Consider the following 26,647-nt stretch of genomic DNA (forward strand, 5'->3'; position numbering starts at 1 on the left):
CCTCTCCGTTCCCCTCCCCTCAGCACTGTGTTCGTCTTTTCATTTGTATATATTTTTATTACTCTATTTTAATAAGATGTACATCCCCTGGATTCTATTGATTGCTATTGTTTTTGTCTGTCTCCCCCGATTAGACTGTAAGCCCATCAATGGGCAGGGATTGTCTCTATCTGTTGCCGAATTGTACATTCCAAGCACTTAGTACAGTGCTCTGCACATAGTAAGCGCTCAATAAATACTATTGAATCAAGTTCCAGGCCAGAGGGAGGACAAAGTCAGAAAACAGAAGGGGGATAAATTAAATTGAGGTTCATTAGAGGAGTGAAGTGTATGGTCTGGGTTATAGTACGAAATCAGGGAGGTAAGGTAAGAGGGGGAGAGTTGACTGTTTTAAAGCCAAAGGTAAGGAGTTTCTATCTGATATGGAGGTGGATGGGCAACCTTTGGAGGTTCCTGAGGAGTGGGAAACATGGCCTAAACATTTTTATAGAAAAATGATCTGAGCAGCAGAGTGAAATATGGACTGGAATGGATTGTTTTTGTAGGAAGATGATCTGGGCAGCAGAGTGAAATATGGAATGGAGTGGGGAGAGACAGGAGGCAGGGAAGTCAGCAAGGATGCTGATAGAGTAATCAATGCAGGATAGGATAAGTGGACAAGTGGATTAACGTGGTAGCAGTTTGAATGGAGAGGAAAGGGTGATTTGTGAAGGTTGAACTGACAGGATTTGGTGACAGAATGAATATGTGTGTTGAATGAGAGAGATAAATTGAGGATAAATAACACCAAGGTTATGGGTTTGTGTGACAGGGAAGATGGTGATGCTTTCTAAAGTGATGGGAAAGTCAAGGGAAAGGCAGTATATGGGTGGGAAGATGAGGAGTTCTGTTCTGTACATGCTAAATTTGAGGTGTCAGCAGTACATCCAAGTAGAGATATCCTGAAGGCAGGAGAAAATGAGATACAGAAGACAGAGGTCAGGGCTGGAGAGGTAGAATCATCCACATAGAGATGGAAGTTAAGCTATGGGAGAGAATGAATTTTTCAAGGGAGTGGGGGTAGATGGAGAACAGAACGGGTCCCAGAACTGAGCCCTGAGGGACTTCCACAGTCAGAGGGTGGGAGGCAGAGAAGGAGCCCATGAAAGAAACTGAGAAGGCCTGGCCAGAGAGATAGGAAAACAAGGAAAACAAGGAGAGGACAGTATCAGGAAAGCTAAAGTTAGGTAATGTTTCAAGAAGAAAGGGATGGTCCACAGTGTTGAAAGAAGCTGAGAGGTTGAGGAGGTTGTTGGTCGTTGGATTTGACAGGAAGCAGGCCATTGGTGACCTTAGAGAAGGCAGTTTCCACGGAGTAAAGTGGGAGGAAGACAGATTGGAGGGGGTCAAGAAGACAAATGGAGGAGAGGCAGTGGGTATAGACAACTTGCTCGAGGAGTTTGGAGTGAATGGTAGGAGGGAGAAGGGGTGACAATTAGAGGGAGTTGTGAGGTCCTGGGAGGATTTTTAAGGATAGGGAATACATGGGCATGGTTGAAATCAATGGGGAAGAAGCCACTGAGAAGAGAACAGTTGAAGATGGTGGTCAAGGAGGGAAGAAAGGAGGGGACAAGTATTTTGATAAGGTGCAAACGGATAGGGTCAGAGGCATATATGGAGTGGGGTAGATTTTGAGAGGAGGGAGGAGTTCTCTTGAGATACTGCTGGGAAGATAGGAGAGTTGAAGAGTGGGTTGGAAGAGGGAGGGAATGGAGAGGTTGGGGAGGGGGGAATTTTAAGGAGATCACTCCTGATGGTTTCAATTTTATCCATAAAGTAAAATTGGTCCCCATCCCATGAATTTCAACTCCATGAGGAGAAAGGGAGGGAGGAAAGGCTTTATGACTCTCTCAGTGCAAGGCAGAGAGCATGCCAGCTCTCCAGGATGACTGATGGAGGTATTAGGAGAATCTGTTTATATGCCACAAAACTTCCCACTCCTACCGAAAAGAATATCCAGCAGAGCTATTGCATTGGGGGGGGTTCTCAGGCATCAGCTTTCTGGAAGCTGATTCTGGATTCAGAGGGTTCAGGCCAATTGGAGATGGAAACCCAGGAATCAGCACATCAAAAGTAAGCCAAACTCGACAACCAGCTGGCTGAGCAGCTATCCCAAGAGTGCCCTACTAGGTTTAGCAGCAGCTGGGAAAAGATGAAAGGATCACGGAGGAAGGGGCAGCAAAGTTTGGATACTAAGAGGAGGTGGTCAGGTCAGATCAAGCCAAACTTAACCTTGCAAAGTCTGGGCGTGGTCTGGCACAGCACCACGTGGCCTTGTGTGTTTGGATTTCTGTGCCGTTCTGTTTAGGAGTCTTACATGGCTCTTTTCCTTTGGGTTGTCACATTAGAGGCATGCAATCCAGAGCCACAATCTGGCTTCTATAAAAATTTTGGACACTGCTCTTCTGTGACAATAACACTGCCTCTAGATCAGAAGGGGTGGGGGAAAGGCCCACACGTGTGTGTGTGGGTGTGGGTGTGCGCGCGTGCGCAAAGTCTCTTAGCAGAGTCTAGCTAAATAACACAAACATTTCCAAGGGATAGAGGAGGGGGATTAGGAAGCAAGAAAAAAATTTCAGCACTTTTATGTAGGGCCACCTTGGAACTATTCTTGAATCTGACGCATAACAGGTGCTGGAAAATGACCCTTCCCAGCTTGAACTGTAGACGGAGAACAATGGCTGCACATCATGAGTGGCTGAACACTGGAAAGCTGCCTCTTCTATCTTCCCTGCACATGTAAATGTAATTGTAATAAATTATCTGACCACCACTCATTACGTCTTATTTTTCTCCCAGCACCGATTTAATATTCCAAAAGTAAAGTTGAAACAATTTCCTGTCAGATTTTCCTCAGGTTTGTTCTCCAGTGTGCTTACCTCTGGGTAAATGAGGAAGATCAGCTAAGGGTATGAATGGGGTGTTTGTAAAGTGATGCCTGTGTTCAGGGTGCTTTTAAATTGAACATGCAGGACCAAGATGCTACCCAAAGGACTTATACATTCAGACAAACTTGATTGGAGGAGACAGGCACAAGGAAATACGATGTACAGTCAAAAACAAAAGGCAGAAGAGTGCTAGAGGCCTCTTGGAGAATGCAAAGAAGAAAGATGCTTCAGAACCACTGAAGAGGTGACTGTGCTAATGGAACTGGAAGGATTTATACTAAAAAACCTAAAAAAAAGTCAAGATATGACAAGACTGTGAGGGAAAGAAGGGGGAACTAGAAGAAATATTGCTTGAAGTGATGTAACAGGAACTGTTGGAAATGACTGAAAGCAGTGGAGAACACATTTTAGGAAAGAAAGATGGTGCACAATTAGGACTCATGGCATTAGAACAATAGGATTCCCGAGGAAAGAATAAATCCTGGGTAACTATGGTATATATTAAGTGGTGGAAAGATACAAGATAATCAGATTGGACACTGTCCCTGGACTACACGGGGCTCACAATAAAAGAAATCTCTTTTAGGAGCAGGAGGGAGGCTGTGAACAAATGGAAGTAGAAAAGTGGGATCCCTCAAGTCCTTGGGAGCCCTCAAGTCCTATGTATGAGTTCTTTCCCCGAGCACTCATTCGAAAAAGATTCCCAAATGAGAGTCCGAGGAATACCTACATCACATAGAGTCTAGATGGTAAGCTCAACCTCTAGACTGTAAGTTTACTGCAGTAGGGAATGTGTCTGTTATAGTGCTGTGTTTACTCTTCCAAGTGCTTAGTACAGTGCTTTGCACACGAGTGCTCAATAAATATGATCGTTTGATTGGTATAAACCACAGGGGTGAGTCAAGATTAGAAAGGTGGATGGCTATGCCAAAAACAAAGACCAAGCTGTGAAATTTATTTTTTGTGGGTCATCTGTTAAACACTTACTATGTGTCAGGCACTGTACTAAGCGGTGGAGTAGATACAAAATAATCAAGTTGGACACAATCCTTGTCCCACACAGGGTACAGTCCCCATTTTACAGAAGCAGTAACTGAGGCATAGAAAGTTAAGTGACTTGCCCAAGGTCACACAAAAGACAAGTGGCAGAGCCAGAATTAGACCCTAGGTCCTCTGACTTCCAGACCTGGGCTCTCTCCACGAGGCCACACTGCTTCTAAGCATGAATAGGGTGCAAGTTATGTCTTTAGCAACTTGGAGGAAGGGAAGAAGGGTCAGCAATGTTTAGCAGTGCCATGGGGGAAGAAGAAATGAATTTGGTGAGAGAAGAAAATAGTAATAAGAGTACTGAGCCAAATTCTAGAGAAATAGAGAGGTTAAGCTGTCAGAAGTTAGAAAGAAGAGAGATTTGCGAGGAAAACTGTAAAGATGATTTAAAGCAAAAGGACCTTAATATGCTTTCAGATCTCCAAATGAGGCATACTAAGACACAACCAGAAAACTGTATGTGCTTGAGCTTCTCAGCATGGCTGGGGAGGAAACCATGGTTGAGGAAAGCTTCCTAACTAGAGATTCCAGGTTCAGTGATAGCCACTAAAAAGCATCAAGATCAAAAGCAAGTTCAAAACCACAAGCCAAGTCATGAAGTGATTCGATTTGTGTACCACATCTTCTTTCCTCATTTTTGGCTTGAACTGTAATATGCAGTGCACGTACACTTAGACTCGGTGTTGCCTTTCGACTTTTTATACAGGCTTTTGGATAACTATTTCTTAGATGCTTGAGTCGCTATTGTTTCTCATAGATTGAAAATTCCTAAGTCAGAGGCCATGTCTCGACTTTGCTTTAAAAGTGGATTGAACAGTAGTGTGAACACCTGTGGACTTCAAAAACAACAGCTTCCACTGCTGCCGCTGCTGAAAATGACAAGTGATTGTAGTGACTGTTTCGGACATGATAAATCTCAAAGAAATGCTTTACCCTAGATTTCTTCCCCCCTCTATCTCACCACCTGGCTGGTTGATGTGGCCACTGCTAGGATTCAGAAGCACTAAAAGAGGGAAAAAAAAGTCCACTAAGAAGATGCTGTAATATGTCTACTTCGGAAATGAAAATGACTATTCTTTTCAACAGCACCTTACATTTGTCCTTCTGAGTTCAGTGAACGTTTCTTCAAACTTCTACAGGGACTATCAAGTTGTAATTAACCATCTCTATATAAATGTTGAAAGCCCAGAATTGAGCAAATAAACCTGAAACAAAGAGGCCAGAGAGTTCCTGGTATGTGGAACTGAGTACTGTCCTGGTAAGAGCTCTTGAGAGACCTATTTTCTACTTTAAAAAACTCATCTCAAAAATAAAAAGCAATTAAAAAGTTGCATCTATTAATACATTTTCTGTCCCTCAATGCTTTGGAATGCTGTAAACACAGGACCACAAAGAAAGCATTCTGCCAATCTATTTAATAAATGCTTTCAATCATAAACCAGCATTTTAAAATGCTGCTTCAAAAGTTAAATATTAATCACGATTCTTTTTAAATTTATAACAGAGTAAAAATTAAAGTCTAAGAATTCTTCCAAAGTTCTTCCTTTTATTATTACTACAGTCAGTCTCCAAAGTGTCCACAGTTGCTTTTACTTACTATGGATGCTTGCCAAGATCACTGATGACCTGAAATATTATTTGTAAAGTTTAGGCTACAATTACTTCAGGTAGAGAGTGGGTGGAGTGAGAAAGAGAGATTGAGAGCATAATGATTGTAGTATTTATTAAGCACTTACTATGTGTCAAGCCCTGTGCTAAGCATTGGGGAAGATATGATGTGATTAGATCAAAGATTTAAACACACTTCATAAAGCATCTAGCATAGCACCATATGCAGTTAAATACTAAATACTTTTGATAAGGCGGGACAGGAAGAAAAGCAGCAAGGTCTCATGGATAGAGCACAGGCCTGGGCGTCAGAAGGACCTAGGTCCTAATCCCGGCTCTGCCACTTGTCTGCTGTGTGACCTTGGGCAAGTCATTTCACTTCTCCATGCCTCAGCTACCTCATCTGTAAAATGAGCATTGAGACTGTGAGCCCCATGCGGGACACGGACTGTGTCCAACCTGATTGGTTTATATCTACCCCAGTACTTAGTACAGTGCCTGGCACAAAGTAAGCACTTAACAGATACCATAAAAGAAAAAAAAAAAAGAAAAGGAAAGAGGATCCATAAGCTTGTTGTGGGCAGGGAATGTGCCTGTTTATTGTTACAGTGTACTCTCCCAAGTGCTTAATACAGTGCTCTGCACATAGTAAGCACTCAATAAGTCCAAATGAATGAATGAAATAAAGAAAAATAAAGTTGGATTATGAAAGAGTTCCACTTAGGTCTTAGAGAAGCAGCGTGGCTCAGTGGAAAGAGCACGGGCTTTGGAGTCAGGGCTCATGAGTTCGAATCCCAGCTCTGCCACTTGTCGGCTGTGTGACTGTGGGCAAGTCACTTAACTTCTCTGTGCCTCAGTTCCCTCATCTGTAAAATGGGGATTAAGACTGTGAGCTCCATGTGGGACAACCTGATTCCTCTATGTCTACCCCAGCGCTTAGAACAGTGCTTGGCACATAGTAAGCGCTTAACAAATACCAACATTATTATTATTATTAATCACACATATTCATTTTGTTCTATCTGGCCATTCTCCGTGTTACAAAATTTCCATTCAAACACTGAAGCACAAACCCTCCACTGTAGGGTTAATTCTAGAGTTTTACTCTTCTAAGCAAATATGTGAAATGCGCACTTTCTTGAGGCCCCCACACATGCCCAAGTTGGCTCACTCCTTCCAGGCAAAGGGCTGTGAGACTCTGGCAGCTAACCTCCCAAAAGTTAAGAGGTCAGGACTTAAACAAAGAGACAATTTGAGGCCACTTATTGGGGCACAGCTGTCTGCATCAGTGTAGCTGTTTGGTTTCAGAAGACTGAGAGCAGCAGAACTCTGCTTTGAGCTCAGAAGGCCAAAAGGTGAAAGCCCCCAAGAACACAGCTGGACGGGGAAACCTTAGGGTATATTTAATTTTTGAATTTAGACTGCTTTTTCAACAGGGCTTCATATCTCAGAGGACATGAACTTTTTGAAGGGACAGGTCTGACTCTGAAAGGAGGGACTGACCATCCAAAAGATCTATTTTAATTTCAAGGTTGGCATAAAACTTCTTGTCTGCCTTGGGGAGATAAGCACTTTCTTATCTTAAGAAAGCAACATTTTTAGATAATACTTGGAGAATGTACCTATGACTAATGTCACTTTTTTTTGAACTCTATGCTGAGGAACCATCAAGTAAGATTTTATGTTTGATGCCAGCATGATACTAGAGTTACTTTAATTGTTAAGAGGAAAATTCACAGGAGTCTTCCAGGTCAACAACCTACCCAAAGTTTCCTTTTCAGACGTTTTGACTTGGCCTTTTGCTGATAGAGGTATTGTCTAGCTTTCTGGTTATACATGAAGTGTTAAATATAATCAAAACGCTAATTACAAGGTTTCAGGATGAAGAAGCCGCATTGGGGGTGGGGGAGTGGGGAGGTGAGTGGGTACGTGTGTGTGATGCAGGGGGGGCGAGGTGAGGATATCACCTCATTTTTCTGTTTATGGCAAGAGGTACTAATGAGTTTAGAAAGAGATCTTAAATCACAGTGAGTTGCAAGGGGCCAATCTCACAATGATATCTGCTGGCTGGAAGTGATAATTGGGAAGAATCACCATGAAAGAATTTTAAAAGCAAATGAACCTAGTGAAGATTTTGTTCCCACTGCTCCATTTTCCTCCCCAATCCTCTCTCTTCCCCTGTTTCTCTAGGGCAAACTTTAACCCTCCCAAAGTCTTAATCATTCCTTCCTCTCCTTTCCCCCCATCCATTAGTTTTTGGGTGTTGGTTTCTCCTCCTTCCCACACTGTGCCTCACGGCTAGAAGTCACCTGGCCCAAGTCAAATGAAATTTAGGCATCACTTCACTGCTCTTCATGGGGTTTTGATCTTAACTATCACATATCTGTTCAACAGGTAAATCTGGCATCATGGGAGATGTGAGAGGAAATTCTGGGAGACAAGTTGTTTTTGACTCTCTTCCAAATAAACACATTAGAAGCAATGAGGGTGCAAGTTTCAGCCTGCTGTCTTTCAGCATGCTTACTGCTCACAGTATCTCACCTTCAGCTTTTTACTTGCCCAGTAGCCCTGCTACTGGCTACTCATTCCTCCAAGATTTAGCAGTGTCCTCCCAATTTAATCTAAATGTGGTAATCAGACTGTTTTCCCAACCCAGACATTCTAAACAAGTTAGAGTCAAACAATGAGGCTAACAGGTAACTGCTGTTCATTCCTTTTCCAGGTTTTAACCTTTGCAACTGGTAAAGAAGACCACACTTGTTTTCAACGAGAGAATGAAAAAGCTTTAAAGGAATCCCTAATGTAATAGTTCCACTTTGTAGATAAATGCACTTGTTCAGATCCTCCAGAACACTAATACAGCAGTAGCGAGTCAGATACAGGATGGCCACTCATCTAATGTTAGACTGGGTTGTCTATTTATTTATTGGCACCTTTTCTGTGCTCACCTCAAGTTCTCCTGGGGGCAGCTCCAGTGTTTGTAAAAGGAACCACAGTTATCCACTAAAGACTCAAGGGCAAGATGGGGACGTTTCCCCAGTCCAAGATGTCAGCTGCCATTCATTCATTCAGTACTATTTATTGAGCACTACTATGTGCAGAGCACTGTACTAAGTGCTTGGAATGTACAAATCGGCAACAGATAGAGAGTCCCTGCCCTTTGACTGACTTACAGTCTAATCGGGGGAGACACTAAGGAGTTTTGTAACTATCGTCTATACTCTATTACTTCCTACTACCTGTATTTACTTAAAGCGTCTGCCTCTCCCTCTAGACAGTGAGCTCCTTGAGGATAGATATCACGTCCACTAATTCTATTGTATTTTCCCAAGGACTTAATACAGTACTATGCACACAATGAACACGCTCAAATGCTGATCTCAGTAAAATCTAGATGATCAGTTGATTTGAAAGACATGAAGAAGAAATCCAAACTCTGGACCAGCCCTTTTTTTTTTTCCACAATACAATGACTTTTTCCAAGGACCACACTGGTATAATCTCCTTCTAGAGTGGATGACTTTGTGTAGGCATTGAAACCACTCTTCTAGATATTTACAAATATCAAAGAACTCATTACAACCTTTAGAAATGAGTTGGCAACAAGGCTTGGAAAATGAGGTCACCTGGTTACAACTGAGAAGTTATTATTATTAATAGAAGTAGTAGTATTAATCAAGAATGCAAAATTGACTTCTTTCCAGGACCCCAATCCTGTTATGACTAGATAGCTTCTGAGTCCCATGGGGACAGAGATTTGGTCTGATTTGATTACCACCATCAGTGGTATTTACTGAGTGCTTACTGTGTGCAGACCACTGTAGTAAGTGTTTGGGAGGGAACAGTGCAACAGAGTTGGTAGAAACATTCCCTGCCCACAACGAGTTTATCTTGTATCTACCTCAGTGTTTAGCCTATAGAAAACTAACATATTATTCTAACAATAAGTGAAGGATGAGAAGAGGCCAGACAACTGCTATGCCCCTGGTGAAGGCACAGGAAGTAGAGGGGATGGGCAAGTGACTTTAGTGGTCATATTGAAAGAGGAGAATGAGTAGTTGTTACTGATTCACTGGTAGGTCCCCCCAACAACCCTGGCCTCACTTACATAGCTGATTTTTCTCTGATATTACTGTAACCCAGCCCTAATTCAATCTGGAAACCTTAAGCATTTCAGACTTCTTCACATTAGAAGATGCCATCCATCCAAAGATGACAACTATTACCTCTCATAAGCCTTCCCTCCAGAATTATCAGAAGGCAGATAATGCCAGAATTATCAAAAGGCAGTCTCACCAAAAAATGCTGCATGTGCTAGTAGAAAAAGCACAGAGGGACAGGATTCTAATCCCGGCTCCGCCACTTTTCTGATGTGTGACCTGAAGCAAGTCACTTCACTTCTCAGTGCCTCAGTTACCTCATCTGTAAAGTGGAGATTCAGACTGTGAGTCCCACTTTGGCCATGGACTGTGTCCAACTTGACTAGCGTATATCTACCCCAGTGCTTAGAAGATAGTAAGTAAGCACATAGTAAGTGCTTAAAAAAACATTAAAAAGAAAACAAAACAACTCCTGTCCAAAAAACCCAAAGGAAATAGTCACTGTGCCATTGGCATGAGTTGTTGGACAAAAACTGATGGGTGACAAAGCTAATATGAGCAAGTAACAGCCAAGTTTCACATTCAAATGACCTGCCTTTTCTCCATTCTTTCCATTCGTCCTCAAAATTCTCGGTGAAACTCAACATCGCCACAAAAGGCAACACATTGCCTCACTTAATAAAGGCCCGACCAATGTCACTAAACAAAAATACTTTAGTAATGTGAGAAGGGGGTCTTTACCCTGTGCTCTGAAATCCACATTGATTCTCTGCTGGGTGGAAACTGGCTGAAGGTCTCAAGAGATTTCCTTATTATAAAAGATATAAGTTTCTCAAGACCCAGGTCTTTGTACATAATAATAACGATGGCGTTTGTTAAGCACTTACTATGTGCCAAGCACTGTTCTAAGCATGAGAAGCAGCGTGGCTCACTGGAAAGAGCCGGGGCTTTGGAGTCAGAGATCATGGGTTCGAACCCCGGCTCTGCCACTTGTCAGCTGTGTGACTTTGGGCAAGTCACTTAACTTCTCGGTGCCTCAGTTCCCTCATCTGTAAAATGGGGATGAAGACTGGGAGCCCCACGTGGGACAACCTGATTCCCCTGTGTCTACCCCAGCGCTTAGAACAGTGCTCGGCATATAGTAGGCGCTTAATAAATACCAACATTATTATTATTATTATTGGGGTAAATACAAGGTAATCAGGTTGTCCCACATGGGGCTCACAGTCTTAATCCCCATTTTACAGATGAGGTAACCAAGGCACAGAGAAGTTAGGTGACTTCCCAAACTCACAAAGCTGACAAGTGGCAGCGCCAGGATTAGAACCCACAACTTCTGACTTGCAAGACCGTGCTCTTTCCACTAAGCCACGCTGCTTCTCTTAGTTCAGAAGACATAAACTGAGGAAAAATAGATTAAAGAAACCATGGGGTGAAGGGTATCTCTCACATCCCACTCAGGCTACTCTTTGAAACAGCAGTCTAGGCAATTATGTCCATTTCAGAAACTCACCGAGCACTGGGTAGATCTGAACTCGCTATGGGAGTTGCCGAGGGGACGGAGTTGTTTCTATATTGACATCTGGATCCACCTTTCGCAGGAAGAAAATACACTCTCTGCACCACCACACGAACTTGCACGCCTCTCCACCTGGCCACTCCCTGGCTCTCTATCACGTCCAGAAGGGAGTCGCTAACGAGGGGCTGGGTTGCTGAGTCGTGACATTTGGGTTCTGGATGGCCCTGGTCCCAGCCCATCTTGCAAGCAGCCACATTAGGGTCTGGTACCTGGTAAAGGCAAATAAAAACATTTGTTTGATCTCATCCATGATTCCTACATGACCAACAGAACTATAGTCCCCACCAAATGCCAAGCAAGCATCATACAGTGACCTCAGAGGCAAATACAAGCAGTGTATTAGATCAACTGTAGGCTGGAGACCCTTACCCTCTGTTTAGTCTTCATCCCAAATGCACATATATGAGAAAGCTAGATGTCATCACACTGGGATCTCCCAGATGCAGGGGATTCTGGGGATGACATAATTCAACCTGACTGAAGCGGGAATAGGGACACGAACAGGGCAGCAAGGACCAACCCCTAGAAATGGTTTTGAGGAAATTCCAATCCCTGGTACTTACATCGGTGTTTGGATTGCAAAGTCTCCGTGAAACTTTTCCAGTTGAGAGAAAACAAAAAGGCATCTGGTTTTATGTGAGCCCCAGTGTGAGACAGGGACTGTGTCTACCCTTGATTAACTTGTATCTACTCTATCACTTAGAATAGTGTTTGGCACATAGTAAGTGCTTAAGTATAACAATAATAATAATAATAATACCACAATAATTTCAAGAGAGCAAATGACAAGCCAACTGAATAGACTGATGGGGGAACGAGGTCAAGAACCTTCACCTGTGATTTCTGTTGGATAAAGAAGCTCATTTAAGGAATGAAAATTAGGTGCTTCCATTAAGAGCAGTAACCTACCTTCAGTCCTAGCTTCGTATAAATTGCTCATCTGCCTAGCCCCTTCCCCTCTCAACACCTCCACTTCTGGTTGAGGAATCGTTAGTCAAAAAGTCTTCCTTATTACACTTAATGAAACAACTGAATTTTGCTGCTTCAAACCTCACAACTTCTCCCAAACCCCAACTTCATTTGCCACCTTCAGTCCAGTTAAATCAGCATTAACCCACAACATCAGAGTTCTCTAAGTGGACAGTCTGTGAGCTGGACTGAAGGCAAAGGCTGCTTAGAGAAAGAGGCCAAGTTGCTGATGCAGGTCAATGTTTCCAGAGACTGAGGTTGGAGGATAATGCACATCCCAAAAAACCATCAGGGCAACTCTGAAAATTCATATGGGAGCTATGATTCCCCAAAGGTTATAAAAGTTCTATAGTATGGGAAATTTTTCTTTTCAATGAAAGGAGACAGCTAGCTTTAGAAAACAAACAAACAAAAAAACCCCAAACCACCAAAAGAACATTAGGCCCCATTAGAAGCAGCTACCACTCCTTGTGAAGATGAATGGCTTTTCTTCCATGTGAGCTATTTACAAGTCATGTGCCTGCTCTGAGACTGTCAGGGTTTGCTGAAACTGGGGCAAACACTTCCTCCTCTCTTCTCTCAATCTCCTTTTGGCAACAGAAATTGAACCACGGCTCCCAGTATCAGAAAAGTAAATAAAAGGAGAAGCAACGTGGCCTAGTGGAAAGAGCACAGGCCTGGGAGTCAGAGAATCTGGGTTCTAATCCCAGCTCTGCCAAATGTTTACTGTGTTACTGGGGGCAAGTCACTTAAATTCTCTGTGCCTCAGTTACCTCATCTGTAAAATGGGGATTAAGGCCTCCTTCCTCCAATTTGGACTGTAAGCCCCAAGTGGGAGAGGGCCTGCATCCAACATGACAAACTTGTATTTCATTCATTCCATCCTATCTATTGAATGCTTACTGTGTGCAGAGGACTGTACTAAGCGCTTGGAGACTAAAATACAACAATAAACAGAAACATTCACTGTCCACAATGAGCTACCCCAACACTTAGAACAGTTTGACAAATACCAAAAAAAAAGGCAGTGGGGCTTGCTGCGTGACTTTGGGCAAGTCACTTCACTTCTCTGTGCCTCGGTTTCCTCATCTGTAAAATGGGGAGTCGATACCTGTTCTCCTCCCTAGACTGTGAGCCCCATGTGGAACAGGGACTGTGTCCAACCTGATTATCTTGAACCTAGCCAGCGCTTAGTACTGTGCTTGGCATATAGTAAGTGCTTAACAAATATAATTATTATAATTATAAAAGGAAAACCCATACTCACTTTATCTTTAGGTTTGTTTACATGGAGCAGTGTCAGTGAGAATACAGAGTAGGATAAGTAAAAGATCAAGCACTTAACACAGGAAGTGCTTAATAAATTCCACTGATTGACTGATTGATGTGACTAAGCTATGACCGGATTCTCATTTGCTTAGACTGCGCTGAATGCCCTCTCTTGTTACAGAAAATTTAATAAAATGTTCCTTAATATTCTTTGCATCTATCCAAAGTGGGGCAAAACACATCAATAACTTCACATGAATTAAGACCACCTCATTAACATGCTTACAAAGCTGCAAATTGCTATCCACATAGGGCTTTACCTGATGTTCTGAAGATTTCAGAGTAGGGTTATCAGAGAGGATTTTTAATCTGAAGGTTTGGGTCAAGGACATAATGTTTCTTCTTATAAGCACTCTCTTTGGAGAGCGTTCCTTAGCTGCCATTTCGGTACCTCCTTTGAAGACCATTTTCTGACTAAAGTATGTATTCATAATAACAGGGAGACTCTGATCACGGAGAAGAAGTTTTTGCCTGAAGAAAAACAAAAAGGGCACAATGAAATTGAAGGCAAATTATATAAAATAGCACTAAATCATGCATGCCCCAATAGTACTCCTGTGTTGTTTAGTGACGATCAAAATCTACATCCTTGGTAGGCATCTGATAAGTGAATCTGGCTCCATCACTAACACAAAGACTTCTCTAGTTCTCTTCTTGCTAGATTGTAAATGTTTTGAACATAGGGGTTAAATATAACCAAACGCTGTCCAGGAGAGGGCTAAGTACTCCATGAATTCTCTGTAGCTATTTGCTGATGCTATTGTTCTGTCCCTTTTTCTACTTGTTGCCACATCCCTAGCCCTGGGCACACCACCGGCAAGCCCAAGATATCTGTTCATGTAGTGAGGATCTCTTTCCCCCAGATGACTTTGTATGTTCTCATCTATGTGGTAATAATAATAGTAATTATTAGGGTATTTGTTAAGTGCTATGTGCCAAGCACTGTTCTAAGCGCTGGGGTAGATACCAGGTAATCAGGTTGTCCCACGTGGAGTTCACAGTCTTAATCCCCATTTTAGAGATGAGGTAACTGAGGCATAGAGTAGTTAAGTGGCTTGCCCAACACACAAAGCAGACAAGTGGTAGAGCCGGGATTAGAACCCACATCCTCTGACTCCCAACCCTGTGCTCTTTCCATTAAGCTATGCCGCTTGATAATAATAATAATGGTGGTATTTGTTAAGCGATTACTATGTGCAAAGCACTGTTCTCAGCCCTGGAGGGATACAAGGTGATCAGGTTGTCCCACGTGGGGCTCACAGTCTTAATCCCCATTTTACAGATGAGGTAAGTGAGGCCCAGAGAAATGAAGTGACTTGCCCAAAGTCACACAGCTGACAAGTGGCGGAGCCGGGATTAAACCCATGACCCCTGACTCCCAAGCCCTGGTTCTTTCCACTGAGCCACGCTGGTAGCTCTGGCACCCATCAGTGCCAGAAATCAATCAATGGCATTTACTCTGTGCACAGCACCACTCTGTTTGGGAAAGTACCTTTCAATGATGTTGGTAGATATGTTCCCCACCCACATGGACCCTATAGTCTGGAGAAGGGAGACAGACATGTAAATAAATTACGGATATGTACATAAGTGTTGTAGGGCTGAGGGTGGGGTGATTATCATTCATTCATTCATTCAATAGTATTTGAGCGCTTACTATGTGCAGAGCACTGTACTAAGCACTTGGAATGTACAAATCGGTAACAGATAGAGACAGTCCCTGCCCTCTGACGGGCTTACAGTCTAATTGGGGGAGACAGACAGACAAGAACAATAGTGCTTAAATACAAATCCAAGAGCAAGGGTGACACAGAAGAAAGAGAGTAGGGGAAATGTAAGCCAATCGAGGAAGGCCTCTTGGAGGAGATGGGATTTTAATAAGGCTCTGACGGTGGGGAGAGTGGTGGTCTGTCAAATATGAAAAGGGAGGGAGTTCCAGGACAGAGGAAGGTCTGCTGTAAGTTAGACAAGAATGAGGTTCAGTGAGTAGGTTGGCTTTAGTGGAGTGAAACGAGTATACTTGGTCGTAGCAGGAAATCAGTGAGGTTATGATGGGGTGGAGGTGTTTGAATGCTTTATATCAAATTTTGCATGTGCTCAGGCAAATTTGTAATATGCTGAGAGTGCCCCACAATAACCATTGTGGTTTTTTGAATGTTTCATTTAGATGAGTTCAAAAAGAAAGTGTGGAAGGGAGGCACTGGATTGTTGGGAATGAGGACGTATCTAAATGGGGATGGAGTGAATAAGGTTTGCGGTGGGTTGATTAAATTAGTCTCATCAGTAAACCTGGGCTAAATTCATCCTATTTTAAAAATAGGGCTAGGTGTACATATATGCCATACAGATTGTAATGAGAGCAGACTTTCTATGTGAGAATATATATACAAATCTAGGAGTGCAAACTTTTTTTTTTCCCTCACACGCTCTCAAAATCGAAATTGTAACTTCATCATCAGTCAATTGGTTGGTTACTAGAATGGCTAGAATTTTCTGGAAAGATACAAATATAGTGACCTACTTCTTAGAAGCTGAACTTCTGGTCATTTGTGGGTTTTCTAAAAGCACATATAGGTTTGCTTCTAAAATATAAGCTCCTTAGTGGTGGGAAACTCATATTCTCCATATTGTGAAAAATCTCCTTAGCACCTGCTCCCCAAGATTCTGGAGTTCACACATTTGGCCTTCTACTCTGGCATGCTCTCAAATGGAAGGAATGGAGGTCAAGCAAGTAAACCTCTGAATCCACATCTAGAATTCTAAAAAAGCCCAAGTCATTTGCATCGGAATGGTTTTGCCTGGACCATTAGTAAGCCCAAAGGGTGCAGATTTATCCTAATCCTACCCTTTCAACTATCCAATGAACTGTCAAATTTTCTATTACTAAGATTTTGAATTATGGAATTTTAGCTTATCATCGTAAAGGACAACACGGAAGAAGCATGGCCTAGTGGAAAGAGTATGGGCCTGGGAGTCAAAAGGACCTGAGTTCTAATCCCGGTTCTGCCACCTGACTATGTGACCTTGGGCAAGTCAATTCACTTCTCTGTGCCTCAGTTACCTCATCTGTACCATGGGGATTAAGACAGTGAGCCCCATGTAGGACAGGGACTGTGACCAACCCAATTACCTGTATCATACAGTAAGCATTTAACAAATACCACAATTATTATTACTGTTAATAAAGTACTCAATTGTGAATTGTACTAAATTCTTGGCCTAATGGAAAGAGCTCGAGACTTGCTTCTTTTTCTTTTTCCATCTGCAAAACGGGGATAAATGCTCTGTTCTTACCCTCCTGACCTCCCTGCTTCCTGTTTCTCCCCACTCCAGTCCTTTCCTCACTCAGCTGCCCAAGTCATTTTTCTACAAAAATGGTTAAACCATGTCTTCCTCACTCAAGAACCTCCAGTGGTGCCCATTCACCTCTGCATCAAACAAAATCACTTTACCATCAGCTTTAAAGCACTCAATCAGCTCACTCCCTATCTTACTGTGCTAATTTCCTACTACAACCCAGACTGCACACTTGGCTCCTGAACGCCAACCTATTAACTCTACTTTGATCTTGTCTCTCTTGCACCGACCCCTTGCCCATGTCTTTCCTCTGGCCTGAAACTCCCTCCCACTTCATATCTGACAGATCACCACTCTCCTCACTTTCAAATCTCATCTCCAAGAGGCCTTCCCTGACTAAGATCTCATTTCCCCTACTCTCTCTCCTTTCTGCATCACCCTTGCACTTGGATTTCTACCCTTTTAAGTACTTGATAATCACCCTACCCTCAGCCCCGCAGCTCCTATATATCTACCTATAATTTAATATGTGTCTCCCCCTTTAAACTAAAAGCTCCTCTGGGCACAGAATGTGTCTAACAACCCTGCTGTATTGTTCTCTCCCAAAAGCTTAGTACAGTGCTCAGCACACAAGGCACTCAATAAATCCAACTAATTGACTGATTGAATTTGCAAGTCCAATGTAGAACAGTTCCTGGTGATTACTTTGTATCTACCCCAGCACTTAGCATAATTCCCACACACGAGAAGCAGCGTTATCTGGGAGAAGCAACACGGTCTATCAGATAGAACACAGGCCCGGGTGTCAGAAGGACCTGGGTTCCCATCCCGGCTCTGCCACTTGTCTGCTCTGTGACCTTGGGCAAATCACTTAAGTTCTCTATGCCTCAGTTACTTCATCTTTAAAATAGAGATTTAGATTGTGAGCCCTATGTGGGACAGGGACTGTGCCAACCCAATTATCTTATGTCTCTCCCAGAGCTTAGTCCAACAATGCCTGGCACATAGTAAGCCCTTAACAAATACCACTAATAATAATTGTGGTACTTGTTAAGTGTTTCCTATGTTCCAGGCACCGTACTAAGTGGTGGGGTGAATACAAACAAATTGGGTTGGACAGAGTCCCTGTCCCACATTTTAATCCCCATTTTATGAATGAGGTATCTGAGGCACAGAGAAGTGAACTGACTTGCCCAAGGTCACACAGCAGGAAAGTAGCTGAGCCAGGATTAGAACCCAGGTCCTTCCGACTTTCAGGCCTGTGCTCTATCCATTAGGCCACGCTTCTCCCTAAAATGCTATTACTATTATTATTACTACTACTACTACTAATAATGTTGGTATTTGTTAAGCGCTTACTATGTGCCAAGCACTGTTCTAAGCGCTGGGGTAGACACAGGGGAATCAGGATGTCCCACGTGGGGCTCACAGTCTTAATCCCCATTTTACAGATGAGGTAACTGAGGCACAGAGAAGTTAAGTGACTTGCCCACAGTCACACAGCTGACAAGTGGCAGAGCTGGGATTCAAACTCATGACCTCTGACTCCAAAGCCCGTGCTCTTTCCACTGAGCCACGCTACTACTACTGTGTGTCAAACTTTTCTAAGCACTGAGGAAGACACAAGATAATTAGTTTGTACACAGTCCCTGTCTCACAAAGGGTTTATAATCTAAGTAGGTGGGAGAACAGGTATTGAACCCCCATTTCACAGATGAGGTAACTGGCAGCATAATCCAGTGAAATTAGTCCTGGGTGTTGTGCCTAGGGTAGTTCTGCACCCTGCTCTTGGACCTTCAACCCTAGTTGTCTTAAAAATAAATGAAAAATCTGCTCCACAACTACCCAATTAGGTAAAAGAAGATGCTTTACCAAGGCTGGATGACTGAACTCAAAGAAGTGATGTTTGGGGTTGGTGGTGGACATGCCCATCCCCCCGCCCCCCAAATCCACAAAGATGGGTGAAGCTGCCCCGACCACACCCTGCAGAGTGACTATGGGAAAGTCCCTTAAATTCTCTCTGAATCAGTTTCCTCATCTGCACTAGGGATACACGTGCCTCTCCCTACCTCACAGGGATTGAACAAACTAGGTCATTTCAAAAAGGGGGTGGAGGTAAACTGACACAGGGAACGAAATAACAGGATGCATTTAACAACAACAATTGAACCAGGACAACAATAACGAGACAAGCATTCTTTACTCTCCCCCTCTTCAAAGATTTATTAAAGGCACATCTCCTTCAAGCGGCCTTTCCTGACTAAACCTTCCTTTTCTCCCACTCTCTTCTGTGTAGCCCTGACTTGCTGACTTTATGCCCCCTTCCAGCCCTGCAGCACTTATGTACATACCTGTAAAAATATTTATATTAATGTCTGTCTCCCCCTCTAGACTGAAGCTCATCATGGGCAAGGAATGTGTCTGTTGTTATATTGTACTCTCCCAGGCGCTTAGTACAGTGCTCTTCACACAGAAAGCATGCAATAAATACAATTGAATGAAGGAATGAATTAATTAAAACTGATGAAGGGCTTCTTTGAGTTTCTCACCACTCCAGGCAGAGCCATCCTTAGTCTAAACCATCATAGTTCCCATGTTGTAAAACTTGAGGTGGAATTTTTCTGCCTTAATAAATGTGCTTTGTGGATGTCACATTTACCTGTAAACATGATTCATGATACCTAAAATATCCATTTCACAAATCTGTAATCCATAGCATCACACTTGGAAGTTTGAGCTGACATCGGTATATTTTTCCTGGCATTGAAAAATATATTAGTTTCAAATTGCTTCTTTTATTTTAGGCTCAAAGAATGCAAAGTCTTTGAGCGGTAGTTAACAAAAACAAACAGTAATTGAATAGTCTAAGCTTCATCAAAAGTTTGGGGAAAATCTCCATTTGGTGGATTTATAGCAAACAGTGTTGTTCTTCAATTAGATTTGTATCACTTGGCAGTCACCCAATACCTTATGGTCCGCCAAGCTAGCCTTGGCAGGAGTTCCAGCTGACCCAAGTTCAAAAGCTACCTCAGGACTCTCTGCTCCAGACCCCGAGAGATTTCATGTGGCACAGTCTATTCATACCCATTCAGTGATTAAGGACATAATTTCCAAAACAACTGATTAACTGCTAACTATGGCACGATCATTCATTCCTAACAAACAATGGTTGAGTACTTTCAGTTCTGCCATAACGCCTGTTTTCATTAACTGTTTGGGCAGGAACGTGGTTAGGGAACTGGGGATGTTTTTTCTGACAACACGGGCCTGTAAGAGATATAGTAACTGTGTTATGTTGTCCTTTCCCAAGCACTTAGTGTGGTGCTCTGCACACAGTGAATGCTCGATAAATACAAATGACTGATAGCACAACCCAGTGAAGGAAGAATTGGTCATGCTCATTGTGCTCATCCACGTGGCATCAGAGCAGGCAAGCACTATAATGTGACTTTCCTTAATGTGGGGTTTTCTCAGAACACAACCCTCACGTTATAGGAGATCTGTGTGGACTAGTTGATCATATTTTTCATCTTCAGAGAGCTTCACAGAATCTATCTACATACCAAACCTTAAGCAGCGTGGCCTAGTGAAAATAGCATCAGCCTGGGAGTCAGAGGACCTAGGTTCTAATCTTGACTCCCCCACTTGCCTGCTGTGTGACCTTGGGCAAATCCATCACTGTAGAACAGCCCCATCTTCCTGTCTCACGAGCCCATAACCTCGGCATTATCCTTGACTCCTCTCTCTCATTTAACCCACATATTCAATACATCACTAAATCCTGTCAGTTCCATCTTCAAAATGCCACTAAAATCCACCCTTTCCTCTCCATCCAAACTGCTACCACGTCAATTCAGTCACTCATCCTGTTCTGTCTGGATTACTGCATCAGCCTCCTTACTGACTTCCTAGCCTCCTGTCTCTCCCCACACCAGTTCACACTTCACTCAGATGTCCGGATCATTTTTCTACAGAAATGTTTAGGTGGGGTTTCCCCACTCCTCAAGAAATGCCAGTGGTTGACCATCCACATCAAACAAAAACTCTTCACCATTGGCTTTAAAGCGCGCAATCGCCTTTCTCCTCCTACCTCACCTTGCTACTTTCCTACTACAATCCAGGCCGCACACTTCACTCCTCTAAAGCTAACCTTCTCACTATGCCTCAATCTGATCTATCTCACTGCTAATCCCTCGCCCATGTCCCTCCCCACACCCCCACTATCCTGGAATGCCTTCCCTCATGTCCCTCCCTCCACCCCCACTATCCTGGAATGCCTTCCCTCATGTTCCTCCCCCCACCCTCACTATCCTGGAATGCCTTCCCTTCGCAATACAACCGACAGACAATTACTCTCCCACCCTTCAAAGTCTTACTGAAGGCACATCTCCAAGAGGCCTTCCCTGAGTAAGCGTCCCCCTTTCCTCTTCTCCCACTCCCTTCCGCATTGCCCTGGCTTGCTCCCTTTATTCATCCTCCCTCCCAGCCCCACAGCTCTTAGGTACATATCTGTAATTTATTTATTTATATTAATGTCTGTCCTCCCCCGCTCTAGACTGTGTTTGTTGTGGGCAGGGATGGAGGGGATGTGTCTGTTTATTGTTATACTGTACTCTCCCAAGTGCTTAGTACAGTGCTCTGCACACAGTAAGCGCTCAATACAAATGAATTGAACTTGACTTCTCTGTGCCTCAGTTTCCTCTTCTCTAATATGGATAGCCAATTCTTCTCCCTGCTACTTTGACTGTTAGCCCCATGTGGCACAGAAACTGAGTCCAATCTGATTATCTTGTATCAAACTCATTGCTTAATACAATGCTTGGCACACAGTAAGCTCTTAACAAATAGTACTATTAATTATATATTTACATCCTATATTAATTCTACTATGTAATAGATGGGAAACCAAGATAGAAAGAGTAAAAGATCTGCCCTAAACCACAGAGGAAGTTGTAGTTAGAACAAAGACAGGAGTGATAAAGTTGATGGCTTCCTACTTTTCTAACAACTAGGTCACCTTGCAGATCTTGAAGAAGCCTTTTAGAGCCCCTAATTGCAACTAAATACAAAATGCATAAAAAAATTCTCCAAGAAAGTAAGACAAAAGTGGAATGCCTAACAAAGCTCTCTATCAAAGACCTCAATTCTGACACTAACAGCCCAGTTGTTAGGGACAAAATGACTCATTCTGTAGGAATTTGAGAAATATAAGGTGTCCTTAAGGAACAATCTCAGTTGCCTCTTCTGTAAAATAGGGATTGAGACTGTGAGCTCCACGTGGTACAGGGACTGTGTTCAACCCTATTTGCTTATATCCAACTCAGTTCTTAGTACAGCGCCTAGTACATAGTAAGCATTTAAAAAATACCACAGTTATTATTATTATTGGGGTAGATATGGACAGTTTGGGAGTTTTTCCCAGGCAAGTGTTCTGCACTAAATTGGCGCTTTAAAAACACCGATTCAAATGACATAGCTGGGCACTAATATAGAAGGCTCAGTAATCCATTCAAATAGTAAAAATAGAGGAAACAGCATTGGTGCTTGAATTCTTAAAAGGAATTTTAAGAGTAGTGAAAAACGACATGAGGATAAGCAAAAAGGTCATGAAAAGGATCACAGGTGTAACCATTAGTTATTTTACCAAACATAATTCAATTTCCTCTTTTAAGGGGATGCCCAAAGAGAGGCCTTTAAAGGTTGGCTATATGTAACTTCAATGATCACATTAACTAATGATGGTGAAAAATGCTTTTAACAAGTGGGGTAACTATTGAGGCTGATTCTGTGTCCCCACCCCTCACCCCCCAGTGGAGAAGGAGGCTGGGCTATGGGATAGCTATGGAAGGATATGATAAAGTCTCTCTTTGGCAGGAGGGACAATAATGCTACCTACTTGGGAGTATCTCCAGGGATGTCATGCAAAGGTATTCATTCACTTTTTGGAGGTAGAGCTAGGCCTAAGGGGAGGCTGAGACAAATAAGGTCCACGTCTCTCCTTTTTCCACACTTAAGACAGCTATCCAGTGACTGGCAATGATGAACTAATAACTATTATTACTTTTATAATTGTGGTATTTGTTAAGAGCTTCCTATGTGCCACCCACATAGGACAGTTACAAAATAATTGGGTACGACACAGTCCCCGTCCCACATGAGGCTCACCGTCTAAGTAAGTGGGAGAACAAGTATTGAAAGCTTAGACAGATGAGGAAACCGAGGCACAGAAAGGTCACAGAGCAGGCAAGTGGCAGAGCAAGGATTAGAACCCAAGTCCTCTAACTCCAAGACCTATGATCTTTTCACTATGGCAGAGGCTCTGCAACTGTATGGATCCCTGCTCCTGGACCAATTATACCTTATGCAGTGTTTCCTGCATGTGCAAAGGCATACCTAATAATAATAATAATAATAATAGTAATAAAAATAATTGTAGTATTTGTTAAGCACTTACTCTGTGTCAGGCACTATAGTAAGTGCTGGGAAACAGCGTGACGTAGAGGAAAGAGCACGGGCTTCGAAGTCAGAGGATGTGGGTTCGAATCCCGGCTCGGTCACTTGTCAGCTGTGTGACTTTGGGTAAGACACTACACTTCTCTGGGCCTCAGTTTCCTCATCTGTAAAATGGGGATTAAGACTGTGAGCCCCACATTGGACAACCTGATTACCTTGTATCTACCCCAGCGCTTAGTGCTTGGCACATAGTAAGTGCTTAACAAATACCATCATTATTATTACTATTTATACAAGCAAATCGGGTTGGACACAGTCCCTGTCACACTCAGGGATCACAGTCTCAATGCTCATCTCGTAGATGAGGTAACTGAGGCACAGAGAAGTGATTTGGCCATGGTCACACAGCAGACAAGTGGCAGTGCTCAAATTAGAACCCACGACCTTCTGACTCCCAGGCCCATGCTTTAACCACTATGCCACAAGAGCACACTCACATATGCTTGGGAGAACCCAAGACGGGTAAAAATTCTCACAGCACACTAGAGAAGCTGGAAAAGACTATTAGGCAGAGTGAACTAGTACCAACAGTTCAAAAGAGTTTTCAGTCCTCCCTAACTAAATTATTCCGCCCCGTAACATCGAAAGTCGGGAAGATAGCATTCTGGAAATATAATTACATCTGTCCAACCCGATTTGCTTGTATCCATCCCAGAGGTTAGTACAGTGCCTGACACTTAGTATGTGCTCGACAAATACCACAATTACTATTATTAAGGCTCACGGTGAAACTTGGGCTACAATATAATTTCTTTCAGAAGACATTATTAAGGGTCCAGTTTCCTCAAGTTAATAGGTGAAGTAAAATACCTTTTAGGTAACTATTTCCTTTAGCACCAATTTATAGTAGAGGCCAACTTCAAGGCTTCAGGATTTTCCCTTTATTATCCGCAGGTAAGACTCATGAACTGCTGGGGCACACCAACCGCTGTAAAAGCACTTCAATCACCAGTGAGTCAGCAATTATCACATTGGCACATTCCTGTGGCTATTGCCAGAAGGCCGGTTTCAATAGTGTGTAAGAGCATGCTTCAAAAAACAAGTTCATTGACTTCTCTTGCACCCTGCCCACAAAAAAATCTGCAAATTAATGAACGCTAGCTTTGGATGGTATTTATTGAACACCTACTGAGTGGGATCTGATCTGATCTTTTCTGATCTACCATCCTCCTGTCTCTCCACGCTTAAGTCTGTACTTCACTCCGCTGCCCAGATTATCTTTCTACAGAAATGCTCTGGTTATGTCACTCCCCTCCTCAAAAACCTCCAGTGGTTGCCTATCAACCTTCGCATAAAGCAAAAACTCCTCACTCTTGGCTTCAAAGCTGTCCATCACTTTGCCCCCTCCTACCTTACCTCCCTTCTCTCGTTCTACAGCCCACCCCATACATTCCGATCCTCTGCCGCTCACCTCCTCACCGTCCCTCATTCGTGCCTGTCCCGCCATCGACCCCTGGCCCACATCCTACCGCTGACCTGGAATGCCCTCCCTCCTCACATCCGCAAAACTAGCTCTCTTCCCCCCTTCAAAGCCCTACTGAGAGCTCACCTCCTCCAGGAGGTCTTCCCAGGCTGACCTCCCCTTTTCCTCTGCTCCTCCTCCCCTCCCCATCTCCCCTACTCCCTCCCTCTGCTCTACCCCCTTCCCCGCCCCATAGCACTTGTGCATATTTGTACGTATTTATTACTCTACTTTATTACTGATGTGTATATATCTATAATTCTATTTATCCATTTTGATGCTATTGATGCCTGTCTACTTGTTTTGTTGTCTGTCTCCCCCTTCTAGACTGTGAGCCCGTTGTTGGGCAAGGATTGTCTCTATCTGTTGCCGAAATGTAGATTCCAAGTGCTTAGTACAGTGTTCTGCACATAGTAAGCACTCAATAAATACGATTGATTGAATGAATGAATGAATGAAAGTGAAGTATTGTATTAAGCACTTGGGAAAGTGCAATAGAAACAAGATACAAGTTCCCCACCCTCAAGGTTCTCAAAATATAAAATTCATATGCCAAGCCTATAGGCTTCTGAGCACCCGGAATCCCCTGGGTACAATTATCAGTGATTCTAAAAATAACAATATCACTACAGTGCACCTTTCTTTGAGGGAGCTCAATCGACAAGTCAGTAATATAATTTACTGAACTTCTACTAAGTGCAGAGCCCAGTACTAAGCAGTTTATCATCAAATGGGAGGGTTGGGCAGACAAAGTATCTGCAACAGTGGGAACATGCGAAAGAACAAAATACAAGTGATAAGAACAAAACTGGAAAGATTAATAGATGAGTCATACGAGCAAGCACATCTTGGGTTACTACCACCCTATAAACAACCACTCTGGCGATAGGACCTATAGGGATTATGGATCTTTCCCAGCATATGTCTGCCCTGTCCTACATCCTGTCTATGGGCCACAGGTCAGGTACATTCCCCTCCTGCCCTTTTCCCATATCTTTTCACTCCCTTTCCTGTTCCCAGCAGCTTTGCTGCCTTACCCCCATTTTTTTTTTTAACCTTTCCCCTGTCTCCCCAGTGTGTCAATTAATCAGTCATGGTATTTACTGAATGCTTACTGTGTGTAGAACACTGTACTAAGGGCTCAGGAGAGCTCAATACAACAGAGTTGGTAGGCATGCTCCCTGCCCACAAGCTTACAGTCTAGAAGGGGAAACAGACATTAATATAAATATTAATTTAAATTCATAATAGAAGTCTACAACCTCCAATGCAAACTTCATTTATTTCTTTGAACTTATTATGGCTGCTATTTTTTGGCCCTCCCCATTCTGTCTGGGGGCCACTACAGTCCTCCCAAATGCCCCCCGTTTTTCTACTTTTAAGTTTAAAGTTTGTGTTAGTTATGGCAGCGGCAGCAGCCACCAATACCTCATTCCTCCCTGATTTACAAGCCCCGACTTCTCAGCTCTGCCAAAGCTGCAGGGATAGGGATGGATGGGGGACTGAGGAGAAGGGCTCAGACAAGGAGAATGGGGGTGTTGTGTGACTGTGATGGGAGATTTAGTAGCAGTGACTTGAGAAGAGGTGTTTGGTTTTAGCTGTGCTCAGTATTAAGTGCTAGCAGTACACTCATATGGAAATGCCCTGGAGAAGAGAGGTAAAGTGAAACTGTAGAGTAGGACTGAGGGTGGGGTTAGTGACCTCTGGATCTGAGAGTCATCCACACAGGAATGATACTTGAAAGAAGTCACGAGAGCGAAATGATTGTTGAGTGTCTTCAGAGCCAGGAGAACACGGGACTCAAAATAAAACCTCA

At 43.1% G+C, this 26,647-nt stretch overlaps 1 protein-coding gene across 4 annotated transcripts in view; it reads right to left on the reverse strand.

Annotated features, from left to right (window-relative positions):
* SPIDR (scaffold protein involved in DNA repair) overlaps positions 1–26,647 on the reverse strand; it is a 318,346-nt gene that overhangs the window by 88,425 nt on the left and 203,274 nt on the right. For all 4 annotated transcript variants that reach the window (XM_029068240.2, XM_029068239.2, XM_029068238.2 and 1 more), the window contains 2 exons: positions 13,820–14,030; positions 11,196–11,470 (listed from right to left, as the gene is read on the reverse strand). In XM_029068240.2, the coding sequence (XP_028924073.1) occupies positions 11,196–11,470; positions 13,820–14,030 (486 nt within the window). The remainder of the gene's footprint in view (positions 1–11,195; positions 11,471–13,819; positions 14,031–26,647) is intronic.

The sequence above is a fragment of the Ornithorhynchus anatinus genome, chromosome 7, assembly GCF_004115215.2.
Source record: "Ornithorhynchus anatinus isolate Pmale09 chromosome 7, mOrnAna1.pri.v4, whole genome shotgun sequence".
NCBI classification, from domain to species: domain Eukaryota; kingdom Metazoa; phylum Chordata; class Mammalia; order Monotremata; family Ornithorhynchidae; genus Ornithorhynchus; species Ornithorhynchus anatinus.